The 22,233-nt window shown below is 43.9% G+C and overlaps 1 protein-coding gene across 7 annotated transcripts in view; it reads right to left on the bottom strand.

The window, feature by feature from the left end:
- NUP50 (nucleoporin 50) overlaps positions 1–22,233 on the bottom strand; it is a 431,487-nt gene that overhangs the window by 364,402 nt on the left and 44,852 nt on the right. For all 7 annotated transcript variants that reach the window (XM_069628169.1, XM_069628172.1, XM_069628173.1 and 4 more), the window contains one exon: positions 13,535–13,607. In XM_069628169.1, the coding sequence (XP_069484270.1) occupies positions 13,535–13,603 (69 nt within the window). In that variant the 5' untranslated portion in view covers positions 13,604–13,607. The remainder of the gene's footprint in view (positions 1–13,534; positions 13,608–22,233) is intronic.

Here is a 22,233-nt window from a genome sequence, read left to right as displayed (position 1 = left end):
CAAAACAACTTTACAAGAAAAGGGCTTGGGACACAATTCCCCACATTAGAGGTTACCGGTGTGAGCAACTAGAGGGCGTCTCACCAGCTAGAGGTAACAGTAACAAGAAACTCTCATATATCATACTGGACATGTCCCATTAATCAGGTCAGGCAAAGACAGGCACTTGACTTAAGTGCATATACCTGATACCAATTGACTCTGCACACAGATAAAAGGCACAACCTAGAGAGACTGAGCAAGGCGAAACACGAGTGCAAGAGGACCTTCCGGGGCAAAGGCAAACCTACTGGAACAGAGCGACAGACCAAGTGACGAGAGCAGCGGGTCGAAAACCCAAACCGTTACCTACTGGAGGTTGTTGCCGCCAGAAGGACAAGGACATTTAGACAAGGCCAGATCCACATCAGAAGGCTGCATTGTGTTTCAAGGACGCCAGCGAGCCTTCCGGGTGAAAGGAAGATTTGGGGAGGTGAGGTCAAGCCTGTGGTAAAACTAGTGAATTAGAAATCGTAAAAAACCAATAAAGAAATGCACACAGCTGGTGAGCTGGCAAACGACCTGCGAGACCAGTGTGTGTTAAAGAAAGTTTGAAGTGGCAACATTCTATCACAGAGGAAGGCTGCACGCATGGGGCCGAGAGGCGAAGAAAGGCAGCCCTGTGAATGAACTTTGAAGTAGGAACAGCTGTCAAATCAGCGATACGGAGTAACTGAGTGGTCCTGTGAAAGGAAGTTGCCCACTCGAAAAACTTTGTGAAAGGTGCATTGTTTTCAATGATAAAGCGAATAAACTGTAAAAGCGAAGTAGACAATATTAACTCCTAGAGAAGGGGAGAGTGAAAGTTGAACTTGTAGTTGAAGTGGTCCTGCGGAGGTCAGTAAAGAAAGCCACCCACATTCAACATCCAAAAGTGATCTGAGCCCGACTGAGGGAGACCTGAAGTGTAATAAGCTTGGGGCAGAGTGCCCCATGAAAAGTTTGTTGAACTTTATTCTGAAGATGTCTGAGCCCAACAGAGGGGGGCCTGCATGAACATTTTGTTGAAATATTTAGAAGTTTGGAAAGAGACCAACGTGGAAGGCCATGCAGGCCTCGATACATGTTTTAGAACGGTTTATTGTGTTGAAAACCCGAGCCAGAGTATTATCCTACCTACAGGTACCGCCTTACTCAGTGTGGTCCAACGTGGGGAGGAGAGCTGATTCAGCCCCATTTATTCTTTTAAACGGTTTGGGTAGGTTTGACTGCATGCAACATCATATCATATAATGTTGCATGCGGTTAGCTTGGGGGTTTTGAAAGACAAACAAATATTTCAATCTCCACTCCCCACTCCGCACCCCCCCCCCCCCCCCCCCCCCCCCCCCCCCCAACGCCCACCCCTCGGCTTACCAGTTATCACGCCGCCTGGTCCACTTCAGCCCTGCGGCTTCAGATCTGTCCCTCCAACAAAGGTCGAAAAACAACGCTGCAATGTCCTTTGTTTTTTCAGTCCACGGCCTCCAATATTAAGGAAGCAGGTGTGGGATATACATTGACCCACTCAGCAGAATTGCCATTCATGATCAAGCTGCACGTCTGCAGTTAACAGCAAAATGGCTGCATGGGCTCCTTGGAGCACCATTGCCCCGCATCAAAACTGCATTTTGCAGCTACACTAAAGGAAAATGATGGCTGCACCATCTTGCCAAACAACTATTTGGCAAGTTGGAACAGAGCACACTGAGAAAGGCTGCCAGAATGTGTTCTGTGTGCACCAACAGAAGTGAATTGAAAAGCAGCGCTGCTCTGCTGCTTGCAAAAAGTTCCCATTGAAAAGGGAATATTTTACATTGAAAAGGATGCTGCCCTGACGCCATTTTCATCGGTTCAACATCACACTGCTTTTAATGAGGCCCTGCCATGCTCATCCATATCCAGATTGTGCTGTAGCAGAAGAAAGCATTATCCCTGCAAGACAGGCTGTGTCAGGCCAGAACTGGGAAATTAGCAGAAGCTTTACTTGCAGCCGCACAGGAAAACGCTTGTCTTTTGGGTTACAAAATGCCAAAAAATCAATGCTTAAAAGAAACCCTAGCTCTATTGGCATGTCAATTTCAGTGAACTGTGTCTTGAACAAATTGCTGTATAAAAGAAACTGGCTGTGGCTCCAGAACAATGTGGGAATTCAGCTGGAAGAGAAAAACCGAATTCGAGAGAGAAATCCCAGCAGCATTCACCATGTGTCAAAATGGGCTTTTGTAAACCAAAATGAAAAGCCCGTTTTAAAAGTACAATGTTGAATAAAAACTGGTCCTTGCCTAGCAATGTAAAGGGGGTTTTGCTGGGAAACATATGGGATGTTTTATTTCAACAGGCTTGCTTCCGATAAAAAAAAAATGACAGTGGCTACACTGGGGAAATCAGCCCAAACAGGTTTTCTGCAATGGCTCAAGGGACATTGGGCTGACAACATGAGTGGCCTAACCCACGAAAGAGGGAGCTACAAAATCGATTCCAGGACACATGTGTGCTAAGTGCATCCTTTGAAAACTTTGGATGGACCATCCCATGCCCATCAGACTTTTGTTTGGGCAGAGGCCTCTTATAATAGAGATTCTGGGACACGTGTGAAATGGGAAATCACACGCCCGCGCAACTTTTACTGGGAGCTTCAAAGCCAACTCAAGAGCAGCCTTGTAAGCTATTCCCTTATTTGGGAGACAATGCTAACAAATACTATTTTATTAATAAACTTTTAAGACTCATCTCTGCAACAGGATTTCGCAGGAATGTAAAAAGTGTTTAAATGTAATTGTGGCTTTTAAACAAGATGTGGAAGCCTTCACTGCCATATTGTGGACAGAAATGGCAGAGAATTGGATAGTTTGAGGAAAGTGTACATGATGCCACTTCAATACTTACATGCCTTATGATAATCTATACCCATGTATAAAGTTATAGAATTTTAGGATGAATATTTATCACTGAAAATGATGAAAAATTATTAGACAGACGAAACAAAGTCTTACAAACTGTAGAGTTGAACTGTCATGCTCTGCGTGAAATATGTAATCGGCCTAGATAATTTGTAAAAATGCCACAATTGCATAAATGTGGGATTTATGTGAAGAATGATTTTAGCTAAAGTAACTGTGGGATGATCCTTTGCATTGTAAAGCCACATCATAAAGCTGATGTCATGTCCCTAAAAATCCAACCAGCTGACAGAAAGGCGGTAACAATCACCCTTGACCAATCCAGTTTAGAGGCGTGCTCAGCTAAGCCTGCCCCACAATATAATCCTATGATGTCACCATGCCTTATAAATAAGGGAGGCCGACAGAACTCTGGACACACTCCAGAATGTCCAGCCCTACGTATCCCGATATTCTACATTCATCTCGCCAGATTGCAGATTCCACTGCAAGGCCAAAGCATAGCTGACCTTCTCAGCAAGGCCTAGATCCAGTCATCCCACTAAAAACGCCAAGAACAAAGGGGAAAAGATGTGGTTCTCTTTTGGGGAGCATCCTGTGACCAGACCGGCTTTTTGCCCACTAACTGCATGCCCACTGTACACCTGCCCTCCAGCTGTACTTGCTATCCAGTGACCAGGCAGGCCCAGCTGCTCTGCTAGGAGAGTCTGCTGCTACCTGGTGAACCGAGCCTTGGAGTCCAGAACCCGGTTGACCGTTCCCAATCCCAAATTCAAGAGCAGACTAAGTATTCCCCCTCCCATAACCTACCCCATTTCGGCCCTTCGTCTCAGTTCTACTCTCCAAGTAATCCTATCCATACCCTAGTAACTTGTCCAAAACTGTTCGAATTTTCTGTGCACCCCGTCCTTGAGTCCTAGCGTTAGTGCCTTTCTTTCATTCACCCCATCTTGTAACTCCTTAGTAATATTTGGAATAATTTAATTTCCATATAAAGAGAAATGCGGCGTGGAGTGGGTTAATCCGGCCGCTTAACCTGTTTCATGGGCAGCGATAATTTAGTGTAAGTAAACTGTCTTTCTTTCCAAACCGATGTTCTCTTTAACAACTTTATTTTTCCAAATCCGAACCTCCTTTTATCTTGCCAATCCCACCCAATCCTTCATATATAGTCATCCTTTCACTTATATATTAACCCCGTAATGTTCCTGTATTCCCCAGCCCAAAAACCGCATTCCGATTGAGTATTTCACCAGTTTTTCCTCAACTGTTTTTGACATTTAAAACTGCAATTGAGAAACATGCAACTTTCCAACGTGTGATTCGGCTGCATTGTGTTCTTACTTTCAGCTTGCTTTTGAACTGTATGCCTTTTGTTGATACCTTGCCTTGTGGTTGCTAGGGTTTATACATTCCGGCTATTGTGAGAAATCACATTTGCCTCATTGATTTAACCATACATTCATGATTTGTCAAATTGCAAGCGTCATTTCATGCCATTACTATTTCGTGAGTGAAGGTCAGATTTTGATTGTTTGCCATCTCATATCCCCGACTCCCTGCTGCTGCTTTCTATCCACTCCAAATTCGATTAATTGGGGTTTGGGAGAGCATTGCAGGGGAAAACTTCCTCTGGTGCCATCTACCAGTTTGTGCTTTGGATATGTTCTTTTACGAGGTTATCCAAGTGCATTTCAGTTGTTTTTGTAGTAATTATCACCATGTTGGTGATTGCTGCCCAATATTAAAATGTGTGATTTCTTTGAATTTTAAAATAAATATTGCATTCCCACCAACTGGCCTGGTTCATGGTCCATTGTGACCCGGGGTATTTGTAAAAGGGGGTGTGAGACAGGTTGTGTGCCATTTCAAATTGAATTAGCAGAAAATAAAGAGGAAGCAATCCAATTGCAGGCTACATCCAAGGCCAAAGGTCCGGTGTATGTCGCCCGATTGAAATCACAGGGGACACCCCTGCAACCTCCAAAGGCTAATCCGTGCCGAACATAGGGAGCGGGGGACACCCCTGCAATCTCTGCTCCCTATTTTCGGCATGTATTAGTCCAATTGATTGGTTTTATTCGATCCAATGTTACTGGCCAAATTCGGTCAAATGTGATATTCGGTCCAATAAACCCTAACAAATATACTAGTACCTTTTAAACATTGATTTTTTTCTTTACATACATTGTTCATTTATACACTTTGTACAAGAGATGGGGCAGGCGTTCGGTTTTGTTAGCATAGGCCATTTTGATCTGTCGGACTACAGTACGACTGTTTTGTTTGTTTATCGTTTGATGGTGAAGACTACTCCCATCTTATAAGGCAAAGTAGTCGTTTTTCCAACCTCAGAAACGCCAATAAAGGTTTTACAAATAGTACATTGTGTCAGTGTCAGTCAGAGAAGGGTTGTAACAGTAGACTTTGCATTCATACAATCCCTATGAATTAAGGGAGCAGAAAAGGGACATGGACACTCGCACCCCAATCTCCTTCCAAACAACCATACCTGAAGCTCGCTGAGCCCACTTCCATCATTGGTCCTGCGGGTGGAGGCCCTGGGGATTGCAGACAGTGACTGAAGTAAGTGCATGGTTTTTGTCCAGCTAGGCGGCAGTTCCAATCAATGGTGCAGAGATGGTTCAAGCAGACTTCCAGCTGGATGAGCCAGACAACCTGGGGCAGTAGCACATTAATTCCACAAAGATGCCCCTCCCCCCCAGAAGACTGCAAGAGCAATGCAACAAGAAACCTCAGTCAGGGGTCAGTAGCCGTGGTTCAAGGCAGCAGCGCCAAACAGGCTCCTGGCAGGAGCCTCTTCAGGACGAATGGGTCATCAGCTGAAGACCTGTGGAGACCCAAGCCCCCAACGTGGGATGGAGTTCTTTGCAGCAAAGAGGCCTGGTTTATGAATGTCAGTCTGGGGCGTTGATGGGCAGCCAGGACACCTCAAGTTCACTGAAGACAGGACTGGTTGATCTCAGGTACCTGAGCCGAAGATCTTCCCTGCTCGAATGAGAGGCAGACGGTCCAAAGTAGATCGCTTGGTAAAGCAGTTTTGCTTCAGAAGCAGTCCTGCTAGTCTTTTGTGCACTCTTAAAATTCTCGTCTCTAGTGGTTGACCTGCAGAACACATCTGTAGGTTTGCCCAGGATATTACAAAATGGTTTCTTTTTAGGCTGCATTTCTACAGCTACAGCTCAACCTAGGAGTTTCATATATCTTGTAATCCAGTTCAGAAATTGTTTCACTGCACTCTGAAGCAATAGGAATTGTTGTCATGTTAGGTTTTGTCTGTTACAGCAACACGCCAGGTGCTCAAGGCTTTGACAAGCCTTATTACGCTAGGAAGCATAGGCTAACTGTGGCACTAAATTCTCATTCAGAAAACTGCTTCGTACTTGTAATTGAAAGATATTTTTCACAGGTTCAAAATTGGCTGAAGCTGGTAGATATTGAGCTCCTGCTTACAGCCTTGAAGAGCCTGGTAAGCTTTACAGCAACAGGTACACACAAGAAACTTTACTCCCAGGGACAACTGGTGGCCATATAAACATGAAACTTTTGGGCCTCATTCAGAGTTGGGCGTTAATGGTAAATTTGGAAATACTTTTTGAAAATATTGCCGATTTAACTTTCGCCCAATTCAGGGTTATGTGAAATACTACCTGTAGCATTTGAAGGCAGACTTGTAAGTAGAGTGCCTATTTTTACTGTCACTAAAGCCCAAATATATTTTTTGCGTTTTTTCAATGTTGAGAAAGGAAGCAGAAGCTCCTACCTTTAATACAGCAGAAAAATCTTTACTTCATGGTATTGAAAGGGAGGGGGGGTGGGCAAGTGATCATCTCCGATACCCCTTTCCTCCACCATCTTTCCCTTGTAATGCATATATAAAAACACATTATCAGCCATTTTCTGCATAAAAATATATATATCTATCTATCAAGCTTTATGGGCTTAATCTTCCCCACGGTTTGTTCTCTTCGTTCTGCTTTGCAGAGACAGATAAAACAGTCCTGTGACAATCCGCTGCAGTGAACACACTCCCTACATTTGCTTTATCTAGGATTTTGCCAAAGAATTACAATGCAAGGTGGCGATGCACATATTCCTCAACGAAACATCAGTCTTGACAAACTAAATAAATGCTGTCACTTTAAATGTGTACTTGCCAGCCAAAGAGAGAACTCTTAAATAAGGGTTTAACTTAACATGTTTTATTCTGCTTTTGGCTCTTTGGTGTGGGGGGAGGGAACATGGTTGGGGACTAATGAAGTTCAAAGTCGAGCTATGTATTCATGTTCAGTAATAACCCCAGGGAAGTCAGACCTTTTGTAAAAGGAAACCTCCCTGTGCAGTAGCTGGGGTGCAGGTTGAAGAGGAGCTTTTACATAAACAGAGCACGAAGCAGCATTTTGATAAATGTTCCCGCAAACCACAATAGATCTTCAGTCAGCTCTGAAGTCACATATGAGAAAGGGTATGCAGACAAATGTCACATTTAATCTCGTGGATGCGTCACATAAAATCAAACAGCATTTTCGAACATAATGATCACAAATGTTGACATTTGACAAATATGACTGATTCAGGCCGGCAACTCGTCAGGGGCCATAATGCACAATAGCTTTGCTGCTCATTTCATTTTGAGGTAAACAAATGTTGTGAGCACACAAGATTCCTCAATTTTTTGTAAAGGGGGCTGTGGTATATTAGTAAGGATACATCAAACAAGCGAATACATTAACCACTAGCTACCCACCTCTAACACACCCAAGGGGAAGGCTACTTATCTGAAATGATCCTCACAGTGGAATTTTCATACAATTCTGTCTACCATCACGGTCAAAAAGTTATCTTAAACATATTTTAATTAATATTTACTCCAAACAACAGTAAAAACAACAAAAAGCCATACACAGTGTTCATCATTTACGAAAGCCGTAATGGACAAGATGGAGAGAAAACAACACTTCACACTTATGGCTGTAGTTCACATCAAAATGTTTACAATCTATCAACATTGGTTATTTAGCGTGATGTTAGTAATGACTGAATTAGTGTGACTGAATCACATAATCACATAATTATACACAAATATGATATAATGGCGTCTACAATCTGATGTGTTTCTGGGGCAAAGGGCAGCACTGTTGCAGTCAAAGGCTTGTCAGTAGTGTCCCACGACCCGTCTTCAGGACGCAGTGAGTTAAGAGGGCGGTTACTGTCACCATGACGCATATGTAGCAGTGTAGTCACCTATACAGTGAATAAAGAATTGAAGCAAATATAAGATTTACTCGATATCAGTAAAAACCTTTGTATTCGTGGTGTGAGTGTAATGCAGAGAAGTAGCCAATTTGCTAACCTTATGGTGATTTCTTTTGGTGTGATGAGTGAGGCGATTGCACTCGTCAATCTTATAATGGCGGCCGACAAGTCCGTCCAAATAGTAACAGCTGTAGATCCATAGATGTTTTTAGTCAATCAATAATACGATTTTCAAGGGATACTAATCACGATACGGTATGTCAAAGTTAAATATTTACCGTTTGGCGTGGACCTCAATTCAATTATACGTTCCTGCACGGCGTGTTGATCGTGAGCATAGGTTATGTAATCATTTGGGCACTACATGTCCCATAATGCATCATGGAATCTATAAAGGATAAGGAATATATCAGTTCTGTGCTGGTTAAATTTAAAAAGTGTGGAGGTTACATACACTCAGCACTTACTTGACAAAGAATGCCCCAAACGCTATCTTGCTTTTTTTCTCCTATTTTCGTTATTTTTAAGTGTCAGCTCGCATTGTCAACCAGACCAGGGAATCAAGTCCTGCATGGGGGCAGAAAGAGCCAAAGGAGACGGTCAGCCCTCTAGTTATTTGTCGGGTAGCCGTGTGTGTCATAAAATCAAAAAGAAGCTTAGCTTATGTGTCAGTTCACGCGGCGAAAAATTACCGCTGTAGGGCACAGCTTCAACAACATGTACCTCAAGGAGGGACTGCCTGCACACTTCTATCAGAGCCCAGTGGTGTCGAAATAGGAAGTGGTCTAACCTGATAGTCTGAGGTTATAACACGACAAACGGAAATGAGGAATTTTTCCAGATTAATAAGACTCAAGTATTTCTTCTGCAATCCCAAAGAGGGGCCCACTATAGATAATACATCAGGATTAACATCACCCTCATCTTTTACACCTACATCGGCCATGATTTCCCCTGAGATTTTGACCTTTGAAAATAAAGTAATTAGAGAATTGGACTATCTCTTTAAGCAGAAAAATCAGCACAAGGACAACCTTACTCGTGCAGAACGCAAAGCTTTAAAAGATCTCGAAAATAACACTTCTTTTGTAGTAAAACCTTCTGATAGGAGGGGGGATTGTGCTGTGGGATACCAATGCATACAACATCGAAATTGAGAAACAACTGGGTAACCAACTCTGCTACCGCAGACTCTGCGGGACTTGGAGGAAATCATGAGCCTTATGAACCATGCGTATGATCAGAAATGGATCTGCACAGATGAACTTAACTTTTTGACTAGACCTAACTCCATCATTCCGGCCTTTTACTTACTACCAAAAATGCACAAGAATGCCACCCACCCACCAGGCCGACCAATTGTTTCAGCAACAGGCTCATTGCCTTGTTAGAAACGAATCTGCATAGATAGAGGCTCTGAGACCTTTTGTGGCCAAGATGTAATCATATATACAAGACACGACAGCTATGATTCATACCATTGCCAGCTTACATCCCGGTGCCAATGACATTCTGGTTACCCTTGATGTAGAATCATTATACACAAATATCCCCCAGGATCATTGTATAGAAGTAATATATCAATATCTTGAGAAAAGGGTTGATCTCACAGTGCCTTCAAACTTCATCATTGAATGTGTGAGGTTAGCCTTGACAAAAAACTTTTTTCTTTGTAAAAAAAATGTTTTACCAACAAAGACCAGGTACATCAATCGGGGCCACATTTGCACCAGACTTGGCTAATTTGTATATGGATCATTATGAAACCAACTTCATTTATGCGGCGACCAATCCGTTCCATGAGCACATGAGCTCATGGCACCGCTATATTGATGACGTCTTCATGCTATGGCATGGGAGCCGAGATGCACTTGATCAGTTTCTTATGTGGCTCAATAGACTCCAACCATCAAATTTACCATGTCTTTTTGTAGTGAAAGTATAGCCTTTCTTGATCTGACAATTTTCAAAAAGGATAATCTTGGCACCACACTTTTTAAAAAACCCACAGACAAGAACACGTTACTACTTTTCAGTAGCTTCCATCCGTCTAACCTACGGGAAAAACTTACCTTGTGGACAATTCCTAAGAATATGACGGAACTGTAGTGAAATTGCTGATTTTAAAACTAACAGTCAGGAACTGAGCGAAAAATTACAACATAGACAATACCCCCGGAAGATTATTAATAGATCTCTGAAAAGGGCATGTAATGCCAATCGTGAGGTCATCCTGCAAAAATACAAAAACCTAAAGATGAGAGAATCACATGTGTTTCTTCCTTCCCCCCCCCTAAGCAATGATCTAAGGAGGGTAATACTAAAAAACTGGAAAATTGTTCATACTGAAGATTTCCGACCGAATTACCCAAGGTTTGCCTTCAAACGAATGTGAGGTCTTCGAGATAAACTAGTGCACACCTATCAGACTAACAATAATGAGACACCAACTCAGCCCATACTATGGGACGCACCGCCAGTAAGTGTACATTATGCATGCGGACAATGCTCAGTCTGCTACTTAACCAAAAACCTTAAACAAATCGACCTTAATGGCCGGATGTGGAAATATCGATCCTTTTCAAACTGCTTGACCAAATGGGCGATTTACTGGATCAGATGCCCTTGTGGGCCAATATATGTGGATAAAACCATTAGGCCTGTAAAAGTGTGAATTTGCGAACATCGTTCAGCTATCCGAAACGGTACCCCTGACAAACTGCTTGTGGCCCACTATGCAGAGGCTAAACACAAGTGTGAAGATATGTTCTGGTTTGTCATTCAAACTACTAAAGCCCACCCACGTGGTGGCAAAAGGGATTTGTCCTTCAAAAAACTGGAACAAAAATGGATTTACAATCTAAAAACAACCCAATCCGGCTTAAACATTTCCGTGGAATGGAATGTGTTTATCCACTAATGGCTGATACACACACCAAAGTCATAGCTGACTTAGACTTGTCCCACACATGACATCTCAATGAATATTTTATGCACGACCCGAGATGGTAGACACTAATAGTGTAGGGTAACACTATGTGAGATAACATTATCCAACAATAGATTAATATGGTATATCGATTATTATTTTTTTTTTTTAATAGATGGGCCTCCACTAAGCAAGGCGTTGTTTCTTTATAAATCGAGGTTACTAAGAACAATTAATGGCATTTGATAATTACAATACAGACAACACACAGTGGTAGCCGTATAAGCAATCATTTGAGGGCTTTCTTGCCCTCACAGGGATTACATTGCCGCCTTGTGTTTGCAATCAACACATGTATTCACTCCAAGATGCCCCCCCCCCCTCTTGACCACAGGGCCTATAGAACTATACTGGCAGTCCTTCTTTGAGGTTTATAACCTCGGACTATCAGGTTAGTCCACTTTCTATTTCGACACCACTGGGCTCTGATAGAAGTGTGCAGGCAGTCCCTCCTTGAGGTACATGTTATTGAAGCTTTGCCCTACAGTGGTAGTTTTTCACCGTGTGAACTGACACATAAGGTAAGCTTCTTTTGATTTTATGACACGGCTACCCGACAAATAACTAGGAGGGCTGACAGTCTCCTTTGGCTCTTTCTGCCCCCATGCAGGACTTGATTCCCTGGTCTGGTAGACAATGCGAGCTGACACTTAAAAATAACGAAAATAGGAGAAAAAAAAAAGCAAGAGTGTTTGGGACATTCTTTGTCAAGTAAGTTCTGTGTATGTAACCTCCACACTTTTTAAATTTAACCAGCACAGAACTGATACATTCCTTATCCTTTATAGATTTGATGATGCATTATGGGACATGTAGTGCCCAAATGATTACATAACCTATGCTCACAATCAACATGCCGTGCGGGAACGTATAATTGAATTGAGGTCCACGCCAAACGGTAAATATTTAACTTTGACATACCATATTGTGATTAGTATCCCTTGAAAATCGTATTATTGATTGACTAAACATCTATGGATCTACAGCTGTTACTATTTGGACGGACTTGTCGGCCGCCATTATAAGATTGACTAGTGCAATCGCCTCACTCATCACACCAAAAGAAATCACCATAAGGTTAGCGAATTAGCTACTTCTCTGGATTACACTCACCACGAACACAAAGGTTTTTACTGGTATCGAGTAAATCTTATATTTGCTTCAATTTTTTATTCACTGTATAGGGGACTACACTGCTACATATGCATCATGGTGACAGTAACCGCCCTCTTAACTCACTGCGTCCTGGGACACTACTGACGAGCCTTTGACTGCAACAGTGCTGCCCTTTACCCCAGAAACACATCAGATTGTAGACGCCATTATACCATATTTGTGTATAATAGTTATGTGATTCAGTCACACTATTACTAACATCACGCTAAATAACCAATGTTGATAGATTGTAAACATTGTGATGTGAACTACAGCCATAAGTGTGAAATGTTGTTTTCTCTCCATCTTGTCCATTACGGCTTTCGTAAATGATGAACACTGTATATGGCTTTTTATGTTGTTTTTACTGTTATGTTTGGAGTAAATATTGATTAAAATATGTTTAAGATAACTTTTTGACCATGGTGGTAGACAGAATGGTATGAAAATTCCACTGAGGATAATTTCTGATAAGTAGCCTTCCCCTTGGGTGTGTTAGAGGTGGGTAGCTAGTGGTTAATGTACTCACTTGTTTGATCATTTCATTTTGATAAACAAAATGTCTGCAAACCACACTTATTGCAACATCCTCAACCTGTGGCTATTCCTCTTGAACTGAAGATTGCTTCTTGTTTCCCTGCAAGTGTTCCTTCTTCGATTTGTTAATCACTGGATCCATCCTTTCTACTGTAAACTAGTGCAGGGTCTTTGTGCACGCTTTCTGGTTCTTGCAGTACGCCAAGGAAAAATTGTGCAGGGTGCTTTCATCAAGGACTGATGGAGAACCAGCACAGGAGCAGTTTTTGGATTATGCTGTGGCTCTGCCCCTGCCCACTTAAAGCCCTGGGGTCTGCTATTCCCAAGGGCATTAAAGATGATCTTCAACAGAACTTTACTGAGCTCTGTTTGCTTCACCACTAGACACAAGGCCCGCTCAAAAGTTGTACAAGTCCAAACAGGACTTTTGTCCAAAAATAAAATAGATTTCATCAAAGCGACAGACTGTGCATCGTCATAATGTCTGTGCATCTCAGAGACATTTCAACAAGAAACTAAGAACAGAAAAGGGAAGAAAAACAAAACCGAAAAAAAGAAGACTACATCACAAAGTTTATAGGGAGAAGTTAGGAGACTGCAAGCAAGCCAGCCAAACAACGTGGACAGTTGTACAAGGAAGTAATAGATCCATTACCTCTTCGGTATCTTCTTCTTGGTCCCAATTTCGGTCAGTAAGTTCTTTCTCAGCGATTCTTTTAGCCATTTTCCTACAATCAAAAGAAAGAATTATTCAAATCAACATTTCTTGAATAGGTCACATCAATGCACCAGGATTCTTTTTTAAAAGGGCAAGTAACAAAGCGCTTTTTAAAAGTGGACACACAAGTGCAAACATTTCTGTGCAACAAAGATAAATTTAGGAGCGCAAACTCTTTTTTAAAACAATTTTTATTGGTTATAAGCAATATAAACGGGACACAACAATATTCAATAAGATTTTCTCAGTTTCCTGTCTGGTGTCTTTCCCCCCCACTCCCCACTCCCCGACTCTCCCACCCACCCTCCCCAAGACCACAGGTAGTTTCATCAAGTACGTTCGTATCAGCCTATGAGCCAGGGGCATCGCTCCCGTCTGAGGCTATGAGCGCAAACTCACATTTACCATTATTCCCTCAATCTTATTTCCCACAGGACAAGAGAACAATTCAGGGAGGTAGTCTGGATTATTTTTGTATACATTTAAGCAAAACAAAAAAGTAAATTTAGGCAGGCTTGTCCATGCTCCATAAAGTGTGTGGAGAAGGGGAAGGGGGGGGGGGGCTCTCATGGGTGGTGGTTACACCCTTGTACCCATTGTGTGTTTTTTGGCACCCGTGTGTTGTCCCCAGCCCATACCCTGCTCTGTGGGCAGGTACATGCTAACATGGCAGTGGCTGTGTGCCATTGTGGGACACCCAGGGCTTGCCATAGGAATACATGGATTTGGCCCCTATGGCCTCTTGGTTTATATAGCCTTTTACCTTGGAAGCCCCCCCCTCTGTCTCCCCCACCGACCCCCCGGCCCTCCCCAGACGGCTGTTGGGTGGAAATACCATGCATGGCTCTGGGTCTGCCTCCTGTCAGACTGACTGGAGCCCGGTGCTGTTGGTACATCCTAGTGGTAGGACCTGTGTGAATTGAGTCTGAAGTGAACTCACATTCTGTATTATGGGTGTCTGGTTTGTGTGCAACAATGACAGACAGCCCTGACTGAACCAATATGAATGCAGTTTAGTGTCCTGAAAAACTGGGTACTTACCCCAATCCACATTCTTTGTTATGGGTGTTAAAATGCCCGAGCCAGATTGGCTGGCTGCCTGAATGCCCTTCTGCACGATTCGTTGACTGGTTATAATTCACTCAGGCTGAGCCAGGCTCAATGTGCATAACAAGGGACCGCTCACTCACCAATTTTTTCAGAAGCTGAATCATGAAGCTGTTCCATGAAGCCTAGCTGGAGGAGAAGTCTGTTGCTGCATTTTCTTTGTGTAATCTAAAAACTGCTGTGTTCTACCAAGGACTGATCCAGAGGATCTGCAAAGGAGGCCTCTCCCTGAGCTATGAGGGACCATCGTGCAAACTGCTACTCTTCATCCGAAGCGCCCTGGAAGCCAGTCTTGTGTATGCCTGCAGTCCGGAGACCTAAAGAGGAGTGCCCAGATACCAAGTCGAAGAAGTCCACTGGTGTCACCCAGCGTCGAAAAGGTGCATTTCGTGACTGCTGGAAGCAAAAGCCGTAGCAGTCTACCACCCAGAAGACGGGGTAACCTCACATAGTGCTGCTGGACACCCAGAGCTGCGAAAGTTCCAAACTGCCTTAGAACATTTCAAATGACATCCTTGCCATCATCATTGACCACCTTTTCGCTGAGTGCAGAGGAATGCTCACCGGTGGGTTTCCCGCCATCAGTAGCTAACAAAGACGTACCAAGCGTTCAGACTTGGTGGGGGTCTGAGGTCCACTCCAGTGTTTGAGTCCAGGTCGGCAGAAGCCATCCAGAGCCCATGCTGCAACACCAAAGAACCGAAGGTCTGACAACCGTGTAAATCTGAAACCCGACACCAAGTGACGTATGCACCAGTCGCCGCCAGAAGTCAAACGGTCCCAGGGGTCTTACTCTAATCTGCCATGCCTTTGAGGAGCCCACAGAAAATTCCATTTTCCCATGACTTCTACAGTCGGAGAAATAGTCAACCAAAAGTCAAGCACTGCGAAGAGCCAAACTGCTGCACTAAGTCTTCGGTTCCACTTTTCTCGTGGACTCGGCATCTCAGTGGCTCATCCTTCCAAAGGGGAATGGTTCATCTTCAGAGAGAATCGTCAAGTGAAACTGTGAAATTCTGCCACTTCGTTTGCCAAGGCATCAAAGGTACTGTGACAAGGAAGAGAATCTTCTAGCCTTACCCAAGGGTCCCAGATTCATCTTGAAACCAGTTCTCCTGTGGCCTCATGTACTTTGGGGTGGTAGAGCCTTTTAAAAGAAAGCAGAAGGTTTTTGAACAATATTGGACTGGCTGTAAAAGACAAGTAAGTTACTCCAACTTTTCGATTACAGGGTGCCTGGGGGAGGGATGGGGGATGGGCGGGTATCTTCAACAGAGAATTGTATCTCTAGTTCGCATTCACAACTAACCTGCCTTTCTTCCCCAGTCTATGCCGATACACTTTTCACTTAAGAATGAATTCACATGCCCATTTAAAACAGTCTGCAGTTAGTGCATCAATTACTAAGTAGTGTGGTGCCACAAAGTGTATATTTGCTGTTCCTCGATTAAGTATTTCCAATTACAAAGTGTTATTATACATATGTATATATATTTTGGTCGCAACCTTATTTTATATAAAGAAGCTGTGTTATCACCCAACATAGTGTGTGGTTATTGCTTTGTGGAGGTTTGGGGACTCACTGTACTCAAGAACCTGCCTGTATCACCTCCTGAGATCTTACGTCTTGGTTGCTCCTCCATTCTACCATAATAGAGAACCTTGCCTGGGGTGCTATGCGCCTTTGTCCAAACCATATAGAGGGCAGAGGTACAGATACCCCTACAGTCTTTACAGCCCTCCTACAGATGGAGGAAACAAATGCTGCAGTAGGAAACTTGGAAACAAATTCCCAACAGCACAGCCACTGCGACACGAAATTGAAAGAAAAAAAATGAAGCACTTGATCAACTACCCCTACTTATGGAGTAGTGGGAATACGGTTAAATGGCGCAACTCAAAAATGCTTGTCACTATGAACTAATGTATTGCTGGTATGCCGATAGCGCTCATGCCTCTTCAACATGCCTTGGAGCACTTTCATAAAGTGGGTAATTGCAAAAGCACTTCAATTTCAGGGAAGAGGGAAATGGCAGTAGTTCTACAGAACAATGCTTAAAGGGATACAACACCCATAATGCCTTTATCCCCCGCCAGAGGAATGGTTGGTTGTTATGGCAGCTGGGGCTAGGCAAGAAGTCGGGTGCACACCCTAAACACTGCTGTAGCAGTAGCAAGAAGACCAGAAGATGTTTGTGCTTCGCAACAAGGTAAAACTGTGCACAGTATATAAAAACAGGACACTTCAGAAGTCAAGCAATCCTTGGAAGATGCGTAGCATTTTAATGCCCAGATGCAAACGTTTCAGAAAAAAAGTGAAGTCAGGAAGGCACAAAGCATTCTGCATCCTACCTAAATAATGGTAAAGAAACACTTTCTTTAAAGGGTTTGAGGCCTTCAGCGATTGTCGTGGATTTCCGAGTCAGGTTACAAAATATTCACTCACCTCGAACATGTAATAATTTCAAGAAAAAGAGTTGGCAGTCCAGGAGTATGGTGCGCTGAGGCTGGGGGTCAATAACTCAGTTCCTGAAAGGAAAGCCGCAGTTTCTGGTATACGTTAGGCAATGCCCTGGCCTATTACATTATGGATAGGTATTTCAGAATAATTTGCGCTACTCCAATAGTGTCGAAAAAAAGAAAGTTTTTACCTAAATGTCTAGAGTGCTACATGGATCTCACCACGTAAAATGTACAGTAAACCAAAAGCACAGTTAAAGCAAGTTGCCCATTACTTCCCAATCGGATGCACTTACAATATCAATACATCTAACTTTGCCCTAGCCGACCACAGTTATGAAGGGTATGGATTAGCATATAACATTGTTTGACATCACAATCCTATAGTTGGGGAATTCAACATATATTGCTTTGTACGAGTCCCAATTGTCATACTAGATTGTGCACCAATCAATCCTCGAGTGGCTCCTTTCTTCTACATTTGCGTAAACGTGCCGCGTTATCATATAGACGTGCTCCTGCACGCAGTACGCGCTCCGCAACGCCCATCTGGCTACCACAGCCATGCCGGGGATTAAAGGTACAAGCTATGGGTCAGTGTGAATGGGAGACGCGAGCCGGCCTCCCTATGTGGGTGCATTCCCTCACGGACCTGGCTTGTGTCTCCGGTTCCCTGCAAGCATGGGCGTAATTATGGGAGAAGGGGGGCAGAGGGGTTTTGTTGCGCCCCCCCCCCCCCAACTTCTGTGGCATGCCCTTTTGTCTCCCCCCCACCCCCATCTTTTGGAGGGAGGGCAGGGGGGCTGCAATCATCAATTATGTAATTGGACAGCGCGAGCCCAACTGGGGCGACCAGCAAGCTCAGGCTGTCTCATTACGTAATGCTGAGCTGCCTGGCAGCCGCACTGCAACATATTGGGGTCTGGGATGATCCGCGTTGCTCAGTTCCTCATGCTGGCTGGACTGACTTAAAGTCAGCAGCCAGGGTGCTGAACTGGGTGGTGCGGGGCCCGGCACCTGTGCTGTCACGTTAGCAGCAGCACTTCCGTGGGCCACGGCACAGAGCATTGCTTTACGGCTTTGCGTTTGTGCGGCACACAGACAGGAACTAGGAAGCTCATTCAGCTTCCTGGTTTCTGTCTGGAGGCGCGTGAATGCGAAGAGGTTAGGTCGGTGTAACTTGAGACGTGGCCCTTCGTTTTTAAAAATAATATATGTTTTTGTGTTTATGTATGTTTGTTGGGTTACTGGGCTGCGGGCCGACCCTAGTGGACAATGCGAGTAGAGCTCACAGTACACATTAAGGCCCCAAGTATGAAGACGCCCTAACAATAACAAATGGTGCATTCTCTGCGGCAAGCCACAGCTTTGTGATGCCTCTAAAATTAGTCTTGCCACTTTTCCGGTGCTAATAAAGCACCACCATCCTAATTTCAAAATGAAGTTGACGGAAGGTGCGCCCTCCCCAAGTACAGTAGAAAAAGTCAAGCTGAGAAGACCTGCGACCCAAAACTGTCGTACTGCAAATTCTATGACATTAAGCTGAGTGCTATACACCTTCGAAACATGGTGAACCTTTGTTAAGCAGTTTTTGCACTAGGTGTGCATTCGGAACCATATGGGATTTTGTGTTCAAAGCCAACTTTTGGACGCCCCATACAATTTTTTACCACTGCTGCCAAAAAAAAAAAAAATCACCAAACTGGCAAAAAGTATTTCGAGTTATGCACACTCTTTTTCAAGACGGTTTGGTGCAAATTAGTCAATGGGTGTCATGGTTCAGGTTACAGGCCACCAAAAACTGCTCCACTTACCAAACTAAGCAGGGTAGAGTCCAACATGGTAACAGTGGGGGGATAGGGGGGGGGGGGGGGGGGCGAAGTGACGAAATGCAGTGCATGCAATTCCACATGGTCTCATTCCCGCCCCCAAACCACCCACCACTGCCCCAATCTACTTTTTTGGTAACATTAGTGGTAGATTGCATTTTAACACAAAACAATAAAACTGCAGGATCATTGCAGATGCAGGAAACTCTCTATTAGAGCACTGTCCAAGCCCTATGGGGCAAAATACATGCAAACCTCCTAATTAGCATATGGATTGCACCAACACAAGTGAATTCACAGAAAAGGACATTGCAAGGAGCATCATCGGTCTTTGATACTTGGAGGCACCATGGAAGTGACATTGGAATAAGTTGCCGTAGTTAAGCCAAGTGGCAAATAACTTTGTGGTGCAAAATACCTAAATTGCACTATTGTTATATATGGAGAAACACTAGTCATTAGGCTTTTTAAAATGATAATATCAGGATATATTAACATAAGCTTTGAAGTGAATCAGAATCAGTTAAAGAGCTGCAGATAAGGCACAATGTGATGAAATGATTTGCCCAGGATCACACACTTTGGTTAAATGGTGAAACTGGGATGTGGACAATTTAACTGCACATCTTCCCAGGTTTAGTTGATATAGATATTTATTAAGGTTTTGCTTTACATTTCATGTGCTTAGATAATTATTTATAGTAATGCCTTGGAAGAAAACCACATTACATAATAAACTAGCCTTTCATAGTAAACTAACCATACACTATATACATTGTCATAGAAATATGTTCAGCACTGAGAGTATGGCTTTAGTTCTATTCTCCCCATCCTCATGCAAAGTCACAATAGCATCATTCATATTAATGTGAGCCTAACAAATCCCGTTAGGATTTAAAGCCATTGTCATTATTTCATAAAGCATCATTATGCACCCTTCTCACTTCTGATCACTCACTCTAATTCACATTTCTAAAGGGACAAATGTCCCTGCTAAAAGTACCCCCTCCCGCCCATCAGTGCCTAATAGCTCACATTGTAATGCTCTGTTGACACAGAGCAATGCGAGGACCCTCTGCTGCCCGGAGTTCCTTGGGGCATTGTCCTGGCAGCGGGACACCTCAACCATTTGAACGGTCAAGGTGTCCTACTGCCAGGTCATTGAGAATGCTGTGCTGAGCAGGAATTGCTCGTCACACATTGTCCTACCAGCGGAACACCTTTCCCGTTGGATACCCTCTTTGTAGTGCTGAATGGGAGAGGTGTCCCACTGACAAATGTCCCAGTCTGGCTCATAAAAGAGTGATGGGGGGAGGGGGGAGTTAAGATTTGAAGAGCTGCTGGAGTAGCATTAAAGAAGATGAAGAATGCTCGCCTCTGGTCTTGACAAAGAATCGAACATCCATTTGAACCCACGTTGCCCGGCATCTCACTGTTCTCTCGCTCACTTGGAGCCTGCTGACCAGACTGAATTCACAAGGCCGGATCACTGTCCAGATGTGAACTTTTGGGCCGTGCAAGCAGTGTCCAGCTTAGGAAATAAGGGGGAGAGACTACTCCAGTTTCTACCGAGCAGCTATTGACCATTCCCTATCCCTCCTTCTACCCTCAGAGGTACGGTGACATAGGTCTGCAGCTTCAAACCAGTTCTGTGCACTGTGTTGGCATGGAGCAGGATATTTCAGTTGCTGTTCACTAGTAAACCATTTGCTGCTTTATAAACATTTTTTGGGAAATTGAAGCCCTTTTCCCAACTTGTGATCCAGCTATTTACGCAAGTGGATTGGGAGGGGTCGGGGGTGGAATGGGGACATGTATCCTGGTGGATCCTTTTTTAACCAGTGTAGGCAATGCATCCACACAATCAGACAAGAAAAAACAATCCTCTAAGGAAATTAGCTCAGTGCACCCCTTTACAAAATACATTTGCTTTCCTTGCAAACAAAAAGGAAAGCTTACAGAGGGTCCCACAGAACACAACTGCCACAAAGCTTTTAGTTGGGTCAAAGCAAACATGCATGGTGTTAAAAAGAGATATCTTCACTGATGACGCACACAATATACAGTATTCATCCCCCACACTCATCGGCTACCACCTATATACATACTACTAGTCCACCTGTAGTCCCTTGGCCGATAGAGGGCAGGGGTCGATTAGAATATGGCCCAACACGTGGTCCCCTACTCTGTCACCTTGGGTTCCCACTACCTGATTGGCGGACCTCCTAGAATGTTACCCTCCCCATGGGCCTAGTCATAGTGTGCACCTGGTCTAACATTAGCTCAGCGGATACCTCCAAGTTCAAATTAGCCCTTATTGGAGCGCTTCCCGTGATACCAGGCATGCATGCGCCCCCATCATGGGACTACATTTCTTAGCATCACCTCTTGCTCCTCATCACAGGATGCATCACCCCCCCAGCCCTGCCCCCCCCACACCTGCCCATTTTATTTCAAATACTGTACTTCATTGGCACTTGTGCCCTCTACCTGGGCCTACGTATATATTTGGGTCTACTATAAAGCAGCTATGTTTGTTATTACAACTTCACACGTTGCCCCCATCCACTCATGCCGGGCATGTTCACCTTCTCAGGATTTAATATATTTTCCGCAGCTTATGGGCGGGCTGGACGTGCATCCCAATACCAATCAAGTTTGTCGAAGTTCAATCCTGAAGCATTGCAAAAGATGGATGTCTCCCTTTGTGCATTCTTATTGCACTTCCCTTCGGACCCTCTGCTTCAGCTTATTACAGCTTTGTCCGAACGGTCCAGCATCTTTCTGCTCGGTTGGATCTCCGATATGATCGAGGGATTTAAATGCTGTTTTTAACGGACAAACTATAGCCTTGCCTATGCTCACTCCCAGCAAATCCATCAATGCACGCCATATGGAGATTCAAGTTAAGACCTTGAACAGAGCTGATCTAATACATGCCCATGGATGTCTGCTTACCTTGGGACTGTTCCACATCCCCCCCCCCCAAATGTGGCTGCCATCAACCATCCTTACTGAACATCTCATGGCAATGCCCTGTAATGCATTCCTTTTAGACTGAGGTGGATTAAACCTCGAACCTTAACAGACCTCTGTTCCAGTATCCCCCCCCAGGATTGCTAGGAGGGTTCACCAGGCAACCCAGAGCCCCCCCTCCCAGAGCTAGTGGGCATAGGACCTTCGTTGGCCAGCAACACTTCTTGCTCACTTGAAAATACCATATGAAAACTTAATATTCTG

Source organism: Ambystoma mexicanum, chromosome 12 (genome assembly GCF_040938575.1).
Source record: "Ambystoma mexicanum isolate Mex_15411 chromosome 12, UKY_AmexF1_1, whole genome shotgun sequence".
Taxonomy (NCBI): domain Eukaryota; kingdom Metazoa; phylum Chordata; class Amphibia; order Caudata; family Ambystomatidae; genus Ambystoma; species Ambystoma mexicanum.
Note: the sequence above shows the minus strand (reverse complement) of the source record. Positions and strands in the feature narration are given on the sequence as shown.